Source organism: Botryllus schlosseri, chromosome 14 (genome assembly GCF_051294905.1).
Source record: "Botryllus schlosseri isolate E-star chromosome 14, Bs_hap1, whole genome shotgun sequence".
Taxonomy (NCBI): domain Eukaryota; kingdom Metazoa; phylum Chordata; class Ascidiacea; order Stolidobranchia; family Styelidae; genus Botryllus; species Botryllus schlosseri.
The window spans coordinates 6,599,752-6,617,097 of NC_137249.1; the positions used below are offsets into that span (position 1 = coordinate 6,599,752).

General features: G+C 40.7%; 2 protein-coding genes across 7 annotated transcripts; one reads left to right on the forward strand and one right to left on the reverse strand.

Annotated features, from left to right (window-relative positions):
* The first annotated feature begins 380 nt into the window (after positions 1-380).
* On the forward strand, positions 381-12,772 carry LOC145456127 (histone H4 transcription factor-like). 4 transcript variants are annotated; one of them, XM_080334183.1, is made up of 17 exons: positions 381-519; positions 575-675; positions 858-983; positions 1,051-1,159; positions 1,432-1,608; positions 1,671-1,748; positions 1,803-1,923; positions 2,056-2,194; positions 2,635-2,759; positions 3,705-3,896; positions 3,962-4,056; positions 5,025-5,175; positions 5,246-5,361; positions 7,359-7,421; positions 7,565-7,639; positions 11,929-12,009; positions 12,127-12,772. In XM_080334183.1, the coding sequence occupies exons 1-17, from the start codon at positions 381-383 to the stop codon at positions 12,627-12,629; spliced, it is 2,391 nt and encodes a 796-aa protein (XP_080190309.1). In that variant the 3' UTR covers positions 12,630-12,772. The 4 variants fall into 4 exon arrangements, with proteins under 4 accessions (XP_080190309.1, XP_080190312.1, XP_080190311.1 ...); XM_080334186.1 differs by having other exon boundaries at positions 12,301-12,772; XM_080334185.1 differs by lacking the exon at positions 7,565-7,639.
* On the reverse strand, positions 12,433-17,268 carry LOC145456130 (sorbitol dehydrogenase-like). Of its 3 annotated transcripts, XM_080334190.1 has the most exons (9): positions 16,152-17,268; positions 16,051-16,084; positions 15,634-15,798; positions 14,980-15,136; positions 14,734-14,918; positions 14,497-14,675; positions 13,807-13,928; positions 13,668-13,733; positions 12,433-13,610 (listed from the first exon to the last, which is right to left on the reverse strand). In XM_080334190.1, exons 1-9 carry the CDS (start codon positions 16,218-16,220, stop codon positions 13,517-13,519), a joined length of 1,071 nt encoding a protein of 356 aa, XP_080190316.1. In that variant the 5' UTR covers positions 16,221-17,268; the 3' UTR covers positions 12,433-13,516. The 3 variants fall into 3 exon arrangements, with proteins under 3 accessions (XP_080190316.1, XP_080190318.1, XP_080190317.1); XM_080334192.1 differs by lacking the exon at positions 16,051-16,084 and having other exon boundaries at positions 16,237-17,268; XM_080334191.1 differs by lacking the exon at positions 16,051-16,084.
* Positions 17,269-17,346: the final 78 nt, after the last annotated feature.

The window sequence follows — 17,346 nt, forward strand, 5'->3', positions numbered from 1 at the left end:
CCGTCTTAATATGACAATTCTTCTGGGTCCGACCTGTATTGCTCATGTGCTGGTGGATTTTGTCAGCGAACTGTGCAAACGAAGTATTGGTAATTCTGGATTTATTCGAGTGACCTTTTTCAAGACAGTGACTGTATTGACACAATATTATGCTGATATATGGGGGCATGTCTCTTCAATAATTGTGATATTGAATCGGTTATTATTAGTGTTTCGCTGTTGTAAAAGGCTTCTGTCGGTGTGCTTGCCATGACTGTTCCCAAATCTAATTAATTGTTGTATTGTGCCTGTATGTGTTTTCATGATTAGGCTTAATTAGTCGATATAATCATGAGCTGACGTGAGTATCGCCGTTGTATCGGAGAATACTGGTTCTGACAATGGGGTTTCAAGCACCCAGCAGATACACGCTGCAGTGTGAATGGGGAGTTTGCCGAGATACCCTGGAGTTGATGGATGATTTTTACGTCCACCTTGACGAGCATTTTTGGAGCTATGTTTCTACGATTCATGGGGAAGGTAACTTTTTATTGTCTTGAAAATCATTTGATGATCGAATGTAGAAGTTTTTCAGATGGTGTCACTCTAATGTGTCAATGGCACGAATGCACGTTCGTCACCTCTAACGGACACGATTTGATAAGGCATTTGTATTTCCACGGATTTCACACAAAGGTATGTGTGATGGGGTCAAGCAAATTCAAGGATGCTTGCTTTATTATGTATTCATTTGGTGAAGCAATTGCTTGAAAATGAGCTCTACCGATTTTTTGTTCTCTTTCGATTACAGCGCATAAATGTCTTACTTGATATACTTGTTTCAATGAATATTTCACTGTAGTAATTTGTGACGGCAGGTGAAATGGTTGGGATATGTCAAACATCAAGAATGTAACGCCGGACCTTGCCACACCCACCAGAATAGAAATATTATTCCTGAATTACCCGACGGCTTCAAGTGTTGCTGGGATAATTGTCATATAGTGAGAAAATGCAGATTGCAAAAATAACATATTTGTTGTGATAACGAGTATTTTTTTTCTTTCACAGGTCGCTGATATACCTGACCAATTTTACGACCATGTCAATGATCACGTGGCTATTGCTGAGCCGGAAAAGCTGCCAAGTGGCAAGATGGGGTTCAAGTGCCACTGGGAAGGTACTGTTCAGTAGCTTATATTGTTACCGTATAGATGCTATTTAATCGCGGTTTGATCATGCACAGTTGCAGATTATTGTTAAAATTTTACATTTACCCAACAAATTTATGGCGTCTGTCCAATGTAATCAATGTAAGTGGATCCTCCAGTGGCAGCATGTTTAAATTCATAATATGGTGTGGCCACGATTTCAGCGATCCCCATGATGACACTGGCGTTGGTGCAGCATTTCTTCATCAAAATTACAGTATTCCTGTTTTTGTTTACGCAGGCTGCCGCTATGAGTATGTCACAGAGAATAAGAAAGTACACACAGGCAGACACAAACTGACGGGGCATATGACTACTCATACCCAAGAAAGAAGTTACGCTTGCCCGTGGTGTGGAAATTTATATGTAAACAGAACTAAATTGATAGATCACTTCACAAGACAAATTGGTGTCGAAGGTAATTGAAAATACACCAAATCAATGCTGTCACCCGTTTTCAACCCAATGTTGTGTTTTTAGGCCATAATTTTCAATGTACTCACTGCTCTCGAACGTTTGCGTCTGAAAGAATATTGAAAGATCATATGAGGCACCACGGTATGACAGCAGTTTGAAAGCAAAGTCAGTAGTCTAATGTCTCTTGTTTTTTAGTCAATCATTATCAATGTCCAAAGTGTGCCATGACTTGCCCAAGTCCATCAGCGCTGAAACATCATATACGGTACAAGCATTCATCGGAAAGGCCGTATGCTTGCGAATTTTGTGATTACAGGTTGGTGAACGTGTTTGAGCTCTTTACTTCCGATTTTGATTGTGGTATACCACTATTTAACACTTTCTGAATCTGAGTGAGGACATGTGAACCGGTATCATATATCGGCAAACGATATATTGCATATTGCAGGTCGAAAGAACCTCACGACATGGCCAAGCATATGGAATTGCATCAAAGCGATCTCACTTACCATTGCCAGGTGTCGGGGTGTGATTATGAAGTACGGTCTCTGCAGAATCTCCGGTATCATTACAGAGTGAAGCATGGAGTGAGTATTTCTGAGACAGAGCTCGGTCAATGGGAATTTTGAGGTTCTCGATTAAAATCTTATGTTACATTTGAACTGTAATACACCAACGATTGGTACTTGAATACACATTCGTCCGTCTAATATTATGAAAACGTCATACACTGCCCACCATTACTAGAAACATGAATCCTGTTCCTGTATATTGCGAAATGAGACTCAAGTTTTCAAAGTAATTTGAAATGAGGGTTAGATTTGTACAATTCAATCTTATTTAAATTCTCTTCTAGTTGCGCACTGTGTTGTATGAAAAATTTAAACTTAATCATGTGTTATCATGTTCTAGCGCTGAATGATTCATCAATTTGACTCCCCGACCCTTTTGAAATATCAGCCTTATCGTTTATCAAACCGAATTTCTTGTTATCGAAGATACCAATGGCTACTCTGCTCACTTTCAGTCTGGCGATGGCAAGTACTACGCCTGTCACTTGTGCGAGCAAAAATGCAGCACCGGATATCAACTCACCCACCATCTCAGGAAAAGCCATAGCTTTCAGTGGCCACCAGGACATTGCAGATTTAGGTGAGATGCACCAAAGTTTGATTCAGGCTCCATGTTCGCCAGGTGTATATGCTCATTAATCATAGCCATAAATGGTGAAATTTGTAATTGTTGGTTCTCAAATAGAAGTAACGTCCCAAATTTACGCTCAAGTACGAGAAGAAATAGCGATTTCAAAATATTTACATTAAATAAAGCAAGTTTTCTAGGCCTACTTTCGCCAAAACGATTGAACTGTCAAGTAAAAGTAGTCTAAAATCCTAACCACTTAGTCATGTGCAAGAAGGCGAAACGTACTTCCTTAGTCCAAAAAGTAGAAGTGCTTCGTTGCGGACCACTTCTGATCTAGCCACTGCGCTTTTGAAGAGACTCTTAGAGCTGTACAAAAGTTCAATATACAATTGTATAGTATATTCATATTTTCGGATGACACTCGTCAGGGGTAATCGTCAGCAACTGGTAGAGATTATTAAAATGAGCCAACCAAGTCTGCCTACAAAAAGAGTTTGTGTACCATCTAAAAATGGTACATTGAGCTCAAGCGCTCTCTTTGCCCCAATTATTTGAAGTTTCATGCCGGTGACGTCATATTTTGTGATACGATTGTTGATATACAATGTTCTTTACAATTATCTTCTAGTTGCTTGACGATTACCCCTGACGAGTGTCAGACGAAAGTATTCGGGTTCATTTCGATATGAATATGCTATGCAATGGTTTCAAAAGGACTTTGTAAATCAACTTTCGTATACAAAGTCCTTTTGAATTTGTGATACGATTGTTGATATACAATGTTCCTTCCAATTCTCTACCTGTTGCTGATATTTACTCCTGTCGAGTGTCAGCCGAAAACATCAAGTTATATTTCAATATGAATAATGAATATACTATTCCACCATGCGTGTGCGGTATTAAGTAAATTTAAGTCGATTATATTTGTCACGCCTATTAACACTTCATGCGCAGGTATAAAGAATGCGAAGATGGCCTGTACAGGTTGCAGATATTTCGTTACGAATCCATCGAACTCTCAAAGCAAATGACGCTGGACGATATCGGGGTGACTGTCGACAGCTTGAAGAGCGTGCAAAACACCCCGTCCACCTCGAAGGTCGATAGATGCACGGAATCAACGGCCAAGCCTCCAGCGATGGCGACGTAAGACGTTGATGTGTTTACAAAGTGCGAGCGTATACTGACGGACGGATGATTTTGTGTTGCAGTCGAATGAACACGAAAAGGAAGAAGAAGACTACGGTAAAAACCAACAGGAGTTCTCGTCCTAGACGAGTGTCAAATCGAAAGAAAAAGGTCAAAGGTAACTTGGTTTGTTTGAAGTCTCGACCACTTTCGTAAAATTTGCAATGCGACGGAAACAAAATCCACGAACCTATGTACAGAAGGGAATTCGTGTATAATCTAACAATAGTTTATTGAGCCTAAGCCAATGGTGACGTCATACTTGGTGGTACGACAGTTGATACATGAGGTTCTTTTGAAATCTCTATTAGCCGCGGCCTATTACGACTTTCAGCAGAAATTATTCGGGTTTATTTCAATCTGAATATATTATTCAATTGTATATTGGAGTCCGGATGGTATTTAAATTCCTGCTAACTTCAGGTTTTTGCATATTTCACACACACAGCCAAAATCATGCTTTCCAAGCTATTTCCCAGTCCTGATTCAATCCGAATTCAATTTAGTACCTTTGAAAATTAAGAGATTATTTGAAGGCCTTCCAGAACCTGGTTGATTGTTGAAGGTGTGTAGTCGAGAGAGAGTAGTTCCATAAAGTAATATCGAACAATGCATCCCCATTTTATAGAAAGAGCTTTAATTCCCTAAATGTTTTCTGGGGTTGTGGCGACACAGCCGTTGCCAGCAAGCTGTCACCGGTAAGAACTGCGCAATTACTCACTATCACACACAACTTTTGCCCCGTGGGTATAAAGCAAATTGTTTAACTTTTACATGAATTGTGCTAAGCATCTTGCCGTACCCGTATAGACAGGCCGCAGTTTCGTTGGCCTTTACTAACTGTAAACTGAGCATGCATTGTGAATAGCAATTAAAGAACTTGGCCATTTTAAATGTAAGAGTTATTGGAAACTAATGATAAGGAAAGCAGTGGTTTACTGATACCTGTTTAGCACAAAATACCAATAACTAATCAAACAAAAGGATGAATTTTTAATGCATGGTGTTGCTGGCTCTTACGGAAACCCGTTGTTACATAAATCTAGTGAAATTGTGACAATTTGGGAGATATTTGTCTTTCATTAGTGGTTACGAGCGACACAGCGGTCGAAACTGGAGCAGATGTTGAAAATACGATCGGCGTGCATAATGTGGAGCCTGACAATATTCCTGTTTTATTCTTTGAATCAGAATACTCACAGGACAGTGCTGTCATCTGTACCGATAATGCAACGACGTAAGTGCTATTTAATCTCTCGGTCTGCCTGTACCTTTGTAGGATCTACAATATATTCCTTCTCTGACAGCGGGACTGTGGCCTTTCCCGATTGGGAGGAGCAGGGTACCCTGCAATCTTGGCTGTCCACTGGAAATGTTTGTGATGTCGAGGCGGAAGGTGTGGCTCAATGCGCCACTGTTCAAGGTGGGACCGGTTTTCCTAGTTAGGTCTGGTCAAAATGGAGTATCAGAAATTATGTGGCCATATGAGTACAGATGATGCGGAAAGTTCCCGCGTATAGAGTTTTTAGGATTATGTGGTATGACCAACTGCGTTTTCAAGGCTTCCTCGGCGGGGACAAAGTAACGAAACAATTAATACTGGATTTGCATTCGTATATGTGCCCAGCCCTAATCCTAACGGCGGTGTAGACGCAGGCAAGGTATGGGGCTCACTGCGTTCGTCCAATAGGTATGATGCTGGCAATTTGTTCTGCCGATTACGGAAATGTAAATTAAGACTCGTCACCAGCCTGGGACCACCTTGAAATCGTCCTTAACCCTTTCTAATCGGCCGGCCTACTGACCAAAATTTTACTGCATCCACAAAAAAGACGATAAAAAGTCATCCATATGGTTTAAATCGACGCCCAATATATTGCCGTAAACCTGAAGTAGCCGCCTAGCGGTCTGAGATACTCTCACGGCTCAGACGCCAGAGGGAATAGCGGTGTGCGAGAAAATGTTCTCGATTTCTTGAAAATAAAATACAATTTTGTTCTTCTATATCTTCTGACGTCATACTTAGGCCCTCTCTTGGTATATGACCACCTGATTGCGTTTCGCATGAATCGCTACGTTCCAACGAGACATTACACGCTACTATAGCGCTTTAGAGCCCAGCGCTACGATCTTGGAAGGTAGACATGATAAGCACGGATCACGCGGCCGCCGCCGATGAGTAATCGATTACGTAATCGCGTAATCTCGTGTAAGGCAATTCACTTCCAATTCTACATAACATAGTAACTATTTTATATATCTGCATGCTATTGAAGTGGTATCAACCCCAGTGGCTTGTTATATGTAACTTGCAACTGCATAAGGGATTCGTAAGTATACACATATTGGCTTATTCGACACTGCCCAGTGTCCATATACGCTCGAGAAGTCAGTTCATGTGATACATTATTGCTTTATTTCACATCAATTTGAACTGTATTCTACACGGCTAGTGTTCCATGTATGATCAACAGTAGTCATAGAAGCCAACAGTAACTCCGTGTGCCATCTAAACCGATATATAACTGATAATGATGTTGTTATTACAGGCTCTGGTACCAAAATAGCCTAACTCTCACGCTTATTTGTGTAGTGTTAGGGCTGGTGTCGGCTTTGTTATACAATACTAAACCCCATGATAGGGATATTGATGAATATGTCAGGATAATGGCCAACCATATGTACACTTTGCAATTGCCTGAAGCAATTGTACATCTGTTTGAAGCCGCAACGAGTCGGATGAACTTACGCAGCCATGATTTTCACGTAATAAGGTGTTGCTTTCTTTCACGTCGATTTGAAACATCTCTACGTGCTAATCTTCGATATAAGGACTTTCATTGAATAGTATGAACAACAACAAGTCGTAGAAGATAACTGTAATTGGTTATATTACGTCTAGAACGGAAGATACAATGGTTTATATTCCAGGCGTTCATTCACGCAAACATCATTACAAATTCAATTTTGCGGGAAATGTTTTTGCGTGTTTAATCTTCATTTCAAGCAGGATATACATTGATATAATAGGTTGTACATGGTCTTATGTATGCGTATTCATAATAATTATCCATATAAATCGATTGTTACCGTTTAGAAAGTAATGCAGGTCGAGCTATCTTAGAATAAATAACGACTCCTCCGTGTTAAACGATCGCGGACCAGTATACTGGTCCGCCGGTCGCAAAGGGTTAAACATGACAGCCAGCATTATTTTTATACCTTCGACACGGGGCGACGCATTGTTTCGCCGTTCCCAAATTATTTTGAAAAATGCCGATGTTGTCTCTTGACCAGGTGAAGAAAACGATGTATTTCTATTGCGGGAAGTCTTATCTGCCGCTTGTGCCCACACCATTGTGATGGGATGAGGATAAAAGAGTTATTTAAGATAATTTGCGATTTGCTCGATGTTTGCAGGCGGAGCCAGCTTAGAAGATCACCGAACCTCCCGACCTCTTCAGGAAATCAGTAGCGCCGAAGGTATGCTTCTCAAAACATCGCAAAAGCTAATTCTACTCGCATGCAATCCATTGTGTTATGCACGATATTGAGCGCGTGCCCGTCTCTCTGGTGTGCGCACGAGTCAGATTCACGGATTGAGCAGGTTTTCACTATCTTTTCAGAAGCAAACGCAGTTTTGAGTCTTGTCGCGGAGATGCCGAATTCGCCGTTGTCTCAGAGTACACAATCAAACGGCGGTAAGTCAACTGTTTTGGAGGTGAGGGAAGTGGAAGAAGTTTTGATGCAGTCAGAAGAGAGCCTTTCGCGGTTTGTGGATGAGGCGTATAGCGAGTTGGCAGCGCGAGGCGGTCAGACTAGGTCGGATGAGATTGAAGTTAATCGCCAGGACAGTAACCCTTTGGATCGGCTTCTCGATGGGGAACAGGTGATAACGAGTAAGCAGGCCGTTGCGGTTGACAGGGTATTGTAGAGAGAGGCGAAAGGAAAATTGGAATGTTACAGTGCTAGCAGATGAAGTGAATGTTTGAGGTGGGGAGAAAAAAGTATTTTTCAAGTAGCCGAGAGGAACAGTGCATGTTATGTCTAAAGCTGAGATGATTCGAGTAATGACTACACGAAGGCGGGTCTTAATTTTTGTACTTTCATTTACTCGAGTTACAGTCCAGTAGTGAGGCAGTCCTTACTCGTGAGCCTCCGAAATATTTTGCGAAATGAACTTGGTTCCTTGTTTAGTAGACAGTGCAAAGCACTCTGTACTTCACACAGCACGGTGAACTATTAAACGTTTTATCACCGGTCTATGCTCCAGTGTTGGGATCAAGTCATTACCTTCGAGTCATTTCGAGTCATTGCACATTTTGACTCGAGTCAAGTCAAGTCAATCGATTTTCGAAGGTGACTCGAGTCAAGTCAAGTCACTCGATATTTGGAAGTGACTCGAGTCAAGTCAAGTCAAGTCACGATTCAAGTCAAGTTGCCTTTTCGAAGTATGAGGCATGATTATGTCATTGCATTTTGCTAGCTGTCTGAAATACAGATTGACTGGCCATTGATTCCGAACCGATGAACGAATACAGAGTTAAATATACACACGCAAGAAGGTGCTGTATTGATCACATATACTTAGAACTGTTAAACTACGTAAGTAATTGATTAGCCTAAACCAGCAGCCAAAATAGAGAATAGAGAAACGAATTGATAAGATGCAATACATTACCCATTTCCAAATTGATATGATACAACTAGAGCCTCCGCCAATGGTTGAGGACTATATAAACTAAATTCAATTTCAATAAAACAAGAGGTTTGTTTAAGGTATAAGAACAGTCAACAGAAATATATATTTTGCTATTTTATTACTTTACTACTGGTTTATGACAACGTAAGCTGTAAGCTTCGATAACTTGGTTTGCGGTCAATTTATTTGTGAGAGAACAATGGGGGCTCAGTGAAACGCACAGTCATTGAATGATTGGTCGCTCTCACGGGTTACACCAGCGTTTCGCGAACAATCCGAACATTTGCCAGATACAGTGATTTTTATCGACACCGATTACTTGATGACTTAAAATTGACTCGTGAATTATGCTCCGAGTCACGAGTCTATCCACATTTCTGATACGTCGAGTCAAGTCATTTTAGCAATGCCTCAAGTCAAGTCATATGAAAAAGGTGACTCGAGTCATCCCAACACTGCTATGCTCAGACAGTTTTCGGTTTTAGTTTATTTATCGGTGAAGACTTGCTACTCGATCCACCGTGAGCCATCTGTGTAGCCCAGTGAATTGTCATGCTACGACTTGACAACTATTACACTGGTCAACACATATTTTTAGGCAGGCAAACTAAGAACGGTTTTGGGGTTCTGAAGGGCACTGATTCCGAATATGACCTTGGTTATTTTCAAATTGACTCTATTTTTGGAGATAATCCATGGGGCTATTTTGACTATAAAATCTCATATTTTCGCTGTGTGGGCTAGATAGAAAATCGGCTCAGTCGTATTATAAAGTTCAGAAATTCAATCTACTTGTTATTTTGACACGCTGAAGACTGTTTACAATCAAAATACATCAACCGAATTTCTGGGTATTAGATTTATAATAGGACTTTCACAGATATCATGTACATAAAGAAACTTCAATCATGCATATAAGTATTTACCCAAATACTATTTTCGGCTGTAAGCAATGTAGTGCAGTTTTTCGAAAGGTTCCAGCAATAATCTGCCATAATATGTTTGTCGTATCTGCTGTGATATCTTTCTTTTGTTGTTTTGATGTATTGGTGGAACCTTTCCCCTTTCTATTCCTATATATTTCTATACATCAAGATGACTCAACAGGAAGTGAGATTTAATGCTCATGTTTGCTCCAAGGTTTCCATATGCAGATACCGATTATCGGACCATCTGATTGTAGTTGGGTCCTTTGTGGTCTTCCAAAAAGTTGTATTTACTACATCCTAGAAGGGGTATCATGCAGTGAGCAGCTTTCTTAAATGGAATTGTAATCGGTATTCGAATCTGAGATCCATCAAAGATTCTCGTTTGATATGGATACTAGGTATACCCACTTTGTTGGCTTTACGGAAAATCGTTCGTTTCCAAGTGAAAAGAGATGAGACACATATGAGTATTTCAGTTGAGCTTCCAGGGACAAACTTGGTAGCTTTATACTCCTCTTTCATGTTGGTAGAATGACCAATTGGTAAAGGAGAAAATATATTTCCATTGTGCAAAAGTACAATTTTTAGGCTTGACAAACTGCTTTTTTAACAAAGTTCTCGCATCAGGTCATGTTAATATTGATGGAATAACTGAGAACGACATGAGTGTTCATCATTGTCAGTTATGTAAAAGTAGAAAAATCTGAAATTTACTTCCTACCAAGTGAAATATTCAAGGGCAAGTACGATGATTTTAAGCGTTTTTACGGGTATAAATATCTTCTTTTCTATAGCCAATCTGGCAAAACTAATGTGATATTCGTGATCAGCAACCTTGAAAACCCCAGACACGGCTCCTAGATGTTCTGCAAAAAAAAAATTATTTTGATGACCAGTGTTATCATCATATTATCTTCGCAACATTGCAAGACCATTCTCGCGTGTTGTATAATTAGGCGGCAAATGCTTGAAATGCTATGGCACAATTGGCACATTGCGTGGTGATTTCATTTACCTGCCCGTGCCCAGTCATCCGTGTTCAAGTACGAGAATGTGTAATATAATTGAGTTGAAATAATGACGTATATACCGTTGTCCGATGACACATGGGTCAGTAACCTTTGCCTGCTCCGCGGACGCATTTCGAAATAATTTTTTTTCTCTGACCGTTCTTCAAAAAACATTGTTCAACATTGAAAATTCATTGCAGCTCGTACACCGGTGGTTCTTTTTAGACCGCGACCCAAATCTGAGTTTTAGTGGTACATCGCCATCCAATCCTCACACATCAAAAAGAGTACATTTTTAGCATTACAATGCTACGTTTCACGGACATTTATGACATAGAGAACGAGCAGACAACAGTTTCACGAAACGCAGCTCTATGAAACTTGTCCGACGCATGTTAAATTGGGGTGCATCATTTTCCTCTGCCGGTGGCATTTGTACTACTGACTACTCGGATTGCAAGGCCGTGACTATTCGGTGCCAAACATATCAACGTCCGGACATATCCATAGCATGGTTTTGACCAAGCAGCGACGGTCATTTTGGCCACGGTTTTATTCCTCCCAATCTTTTTCGCACTGCACTTTTTGCCTAGCCGTATGTTGGCCAAATCGTCATGCCTTCATATATCCCGACGCGGAAGTGGCTGGCCTCGAAATACCTGTGTCTGATAATCCCGCGCCCGCTCGTTGCACCCCCTACAGTAGGGTGGAGTGAAAATGACTTTTTTTAAATCGAAGAAGGGGGTTCTTAAATCCCGACAAATGACCTAAAACTTCAATAAAAATTGATTTTAGGGGATTGTCCCCCTTTTCCAGCCGAACCCCCAATTTATGCGCGAGAGGGGGTAAAATTGCCCATCTCGACAACCACTGATCGTAGAGTCCTGATATATAGCTCAAAAGCTGCCAAAACTAGATATTGCGCTGGTGCCGTCGCGACCAATGTTCCCTCTAAGCTGCGCAAATGCGCAGTGATGACACGGTCTCTGCGCACAGAAAATCTAAATTGCGCACAAAAAATCCGAAGTGATGACCTTTTTTTTAGTCGTTACGCACTGTTGTCCAAGGGTCTGCGCAGTGAGTTAGTGAGTGTGCGCAGACTCGTCAAAAATTAGAGGGAACATTGGTCGCGACCCAAAATTATACCCTTCGCGACCCGTACTTTAAGAACCCTTGTCATACACTAATCTGTGAAGGGAAAAACACTTGTGTTTCGATGAGATAGATTAAATCGATTAATTTTGAAATTTTTATCTTGACCACTATAATCCTGAAATTTCAAAAGTTTGCACGCTTTTTGCGGGCCACAGGTTGCCAATCACTGGTGTAACACTAACATTGCATTGCAGACGCTGCTTCCAGATCAGGCCCAATATTATCTCCGATTAAACGATTTGTAAAAGTCAAAAAGAGATTGAAACTGCCATCAGGTAACTTGCATTGTCTGGAATATAGATATAGAGATGGAGTATATATCGATCTCCAATTTCTATTGTATTAACTAAGAGATGGACGTAAGATAGTATGATTGAGAAAATCATGTACAGGGGCTCTGCTGTCGGAACAGGCTACTGAAGATTTGCAACAGACACAAGACACGCCGGTTCCTGCCGAGGCCCCTGTTTTCCCTAACCATTACAAGAATTTTTGTCCTCCACATCCCACATCTCATTCCGCGCCACGCAGACCAAGTGTTTCTGACCGAGATCGCTCACACGCAGGTTCTTCTGGTTCTGTGTTATCCATAACACCTGATACTGCTAACCAGACCACCGACCGTAGCACACAGGCTCGGAAGTCTACATGCGATGCAGTTTCAGCATCGAGTAACGATGCAGCCGAAACAAATGTCATCAACCGGTCCAACGATGTACGTTCAAAGACTATATTAGTTAATGGTAAACAAGTACTGTTAAGCCATATTGAGGACGGTACTGAAGTTGATGTGAACGGACAGAAACATTGTTTGGTGTACGGTGAAGAAAAGGAAACGGGAAATTTCGTTTACTGTTTGGTGAGAACTTCTGAGCTACCGACAATGAGCGTGTAAAGAAGTATGTCACCGCATGCATTTTAAAGCACTGTGCGGCATCAAATGAGTCCTCTTATAACGCCATTCTGTTTTTGTTGATGTTCACTCGTTACGATGTTATGATGGTTGACATTTTTGTTGATATATTTATTTTAGTTCAACAGTTTCTTTAATGCTTCCGCTAATGGGGTACACGATTGGACTAGAGACTCAGCTCGTATCGCATGGACGTATGGATGTAAGTTTGCTAAGAGAGCCCAAAGAGTACTTCGCAAATATTGACTGAATTATGAAGGATTTATTTATGGTAGACTACCAGAATGCTGCTGAATGCCCAAATCAGGCTCACTAAATGGTATTGCGTGCTGAGTATGCCAACCCATTAGCAGCTGTCAATTGTACAGTATCACCTGTTTGAATTGACGAATTGGTTTCGATTCCCTTTTCGTGGAACATTTCAAACGGATTCTGCGCGGTGTTAATTTGGTCACAGGCATTACATCACGATCGGTTCAGTTTATCGATGATTTCGAAACACCGCAAGATTGCGATAAAAATGGATACGAAGGTAGTCCTTCAATCAAATACTTGGCCTACCGTAAACATGTAAATGAGGCATTCACGCATCACAAGAAGGAGCACAGGAAAACGTTCAAGGACAAGCGATTAAAATGTATAGTGTCGGTTGGCGAAATAGATATTAGGTTGTGATCTCGATCGCAGGCTCTAGTATTCATTTTGAGGAATCTGCGTATATTTTGTCTCAATTGTGGACAATTTCACAATGAACGCAGGCCTACTGTTCGAATGAATACCCACGAAATGCAGGCGTATGGTCCGTAACATTATATTGCGATACCAGCTAATATGAAAGGTCTCCTAAATTCACATCGGGTGTATGAATGTCACTGATCCTTGAGATGGCACTGAATTATTACTTTAATCCCTTTGCTGTCACAGCTGCATTCGAACGCTTCTTGTGATTTACTCATCGGAAACCTGATAATAATATTTAGATGTGGATGCTCAACAACATTAAACTAAGAAATGACCAACCTTTGAGTGACCAATGACTTTACATCGATTCTTCCCGTTGCCAACATGCTAATAGCAGCAGGCCATCTACAAATCCAATCTTTGTAGTTGGCGGCGATTTGTTGACAAACATACGCAGCAATACACAGTACACACTCACGTATTTTTGTAGCGGTGCACACCTTTGATGTCAACCTCTCGCGTCGCTGCGTTTACTAGTGGCACCGACACAAGATCTGGCCCGAAACCAACCAGTGCCATACATCCGCCAGACTTGGTCGCCTTAAATCATATGATACATCAGTATAGCTCAGAAAATACAGGACATCATCCTTCATGAGATCGTTGTCTAAGCTTTTTAGGCCCAATAAAAAGCCCGTTACGTTCGCAACTTTGGTCGTATTATAGGCACCTGCGTCCAAAGGTAGCCAGCAGCAACGTAGTAGACTGCTTCTTGTTCAGATATTAGACTACTTCCACGTCTACAAGAAAAGTATTTTTTGGCAAACCAAGCCTAGAATACTTGTAAATCGCTGTTTGTACTTGAGTATAAATTTGCAAAGCTACTTCTAAGTATAAACGCCGACTAGTGCGTATTGGGACCACCCTGTCGAAAATAATGGAATTAAATGACTAAAACTTTAAACCAATTGAATTTAGCAGTCTATTGGAATCGGGATCCAAGGAGGAATCAATTTACCAGGGCTGCATATTTTGGTTTTTAGTATTCTTGACTTCGGGGGCAGAGTCTGAATCGGATGCAATTACCCAAGCCAGCTGCATACAACTTGCCCCTTTTTTGGTGGCAATTAACCTTTCAAATTATTGTTACTTTACTAAATCTACTAACATATATTCCAGATTGAATGGCAGATTCCGCCCCAGTACACTCGATTGTTCGATCGGCCATCGCTCCTAATGCTTCGCGTATGCGTTTGGCAGTTTCTTGAGCTGATTCCCCTTTGGTAATTTTAATTGTGCAATCAGCTCCCATCTCTTTAGCTTTTTCGAGTCGATCTTCGTGAAGATCTTAATAAATCGAAACTAATGGTTGAACTGTCAGAGTTACACAATTGGTTTTACACACCTGTTATGACCACTGCTGCAGCTCCCATTGCCTTAGCGACAATCATCGAGACCAGTCCAATAGGCCCAGCTCCACATACCAGCACTTTGTGCCCTAAATCTATTTCTGCACGGCGACAAGCATGTATACCAACAGATAATGGTTCAATTAAGGCCCCCTCTTCTAGCGTGATATTGTCAGGCAATCTACAACACAGTTGTATGATATATTGACTCAAAATCTCACAGATAACGTCAGGTAACTTACTTGTAACAGTAGCTTGCCCTATGAGTGTAATATTTCTGAAGGGTGCCATGATGTGGTGGACAGGAACAAAAATACATCGGACTGAGGTTATACCTTCCAGATCGGCTGTACTCGTCATTGATGAGGGGGTAGCCAGGTTCAATGGAAACTCTGTCACCTGATAAGGAAAAAAATATCAACATGACATGCTATCATACATTCATGGTATGGTTTATGAAATAGAATATTGGAGATAAGAAATTAGAAGATAATAATGTACTAAAATATACAGTTGGGTATCAGTATAAGTTTATTAATAATTTCATCATTTCAAAACACTAAAAGCACTAAAATAAAAAGCTAGGAAGGTGTCGAAACGATTTGGAGTAGTTGTTGAGATCGGTAATCCACCTTGGGCTATAGGCGACGTAAGAGGAAGCATGCAAACTGAATGAAAAGGTAAAATAATGAAGAAGTGACAAAAGAGGTATGTGACGGACGGCTAATCTGAGGTTTGAGCGATACATTTAACTGACGTAAGGTTTATTGCATGTAAAGTAGCCTACATGTATATGAATATCGCAAAGCTATACTACTTGGGTCACTACAAAACACACACTTGAAACTTATATGTCTGTCAGAAAAGTTTGGTATTGTCTATAATGAAAATATTACCTGTCTGCAAATGTGAAACACCTGTGCCACATTTTACAACGGTTCCCGAGGCTTCGTGCCCACTAACCATGCAATCTTCAAGTATGAAATCGCCAATCCGGCCGTCTAACCAAAAATGAACGTCAGATCCACATATCCCAACAGAGTGTATTCTGATCAGCACTTCTGCAGAGCATAAGAATGGATATTTTCTGCAGTAAAATAGTAGCTTAGCCTACATAGTTGATACGTTGTTCATAGCAATATCGCTTGCTTGAATAGTGCTATTATAGCAGAGGATGTTGTCTACTAAACAACGCAGTTAACATGATAATTCCATAACAATCGACTGTTCAATATCTCTACGATAACACTGCATAATGTAGCATTACAACCGATCATTTTGCGTCGAGACAAATCAAATAATATACCACATACCGTCTTTATCGGGTTCCTTTATTGGTCGATTTTCCTTGAACCAATATAAAAAATCATGGCTTGGAATTCCACTAACGGTCGCTAAGTCGCGCTATACTTACCAAAACGATGTCACATTTAGGAATCTCCTCTCTTTTTCTATACAAAACGACTGCTAAGTTTTCTTCCATCTAAGAAGATAGTCACGTTTCTATATGGTTATATTTACAACAGAGCTAGTTCAGGATTGTGCAAATCTATGCACCTTTTGCTCTGCTTGCTAACAGCTGTGCCAACTCGCCGTACCTATGGGCGATTAGGTCTAATAACAGGAAAGAATGTGATCTCCACGCGACAAATTTTGGCACATCAATAATAACTCAAATCAACTTGTCACGATGTATCACGGACGACAATAACGATACCGAAAATCGATGAGATCAGTTACGCACGATTGCTTATTTGCAAAATTGCCGCATCCATTTGCGGCAATCCTGTTACAACTCTTTACCGCCATCTCCCGCAACACCACACATCGTACGTTTCTATGGTCTTCAGCGGAGCCTTCAAACTAGAGGTCGACCGATTATCGACATGGCCGATATTTAGAGCTTTCCCGATGATCGATATCGGCATATGAAGGCCGATATTTCATATTTAAAAAAGTTCGGAAATTCAATGCTCCGTGTTCTCAATCTCAAGAAATCGACTACGCATAGAGCGATATATGACATATTTATCCTTGCAGGACGAGTGAGCAATGAGCATGCAGAAAAACTATGCTTCCTGCATTACAATCTACTTTTTCTGGACTGATCTGCAATTCTGTATCATGTTTTGCTTTTTGGGTTATCCCTAATTTCAACGAATGTGCACAATTAAGCAACAATTCTTTTCAATTTCAGTTTTCTCGTTTGTTGTTCAGCTTTCTGTGGCATAAACAAGTGCCATCTTGCCTAATGTATAATATTTTTGGTGAAATTGTTCTCTGCTCCTTCCATATTAATATCGGCCTATGATATCGGTTATCGGCCTTGTGAGTGTCTCGATATATCGGTGTCGGCCTGTAAAAATCAATATCGGTCGACCTCTACTTCAAACACGTGTCTTGACCGCTGAGGTATATAAACTGACGAAGACTACATATGATCTTGATCGCTATCTCAGGTATTGTAGCCTATCTATGTATTTGGAGCAGAGTTGATGGATATCGTTCATTAGAGCGAAAGGCCAGTTTTGGTAATGATCAAACAAACGTAATCATAAGGAACTGTCCAAAACCCTCATCTCATTAGGCATGATCTTTTGTGTCTGCGA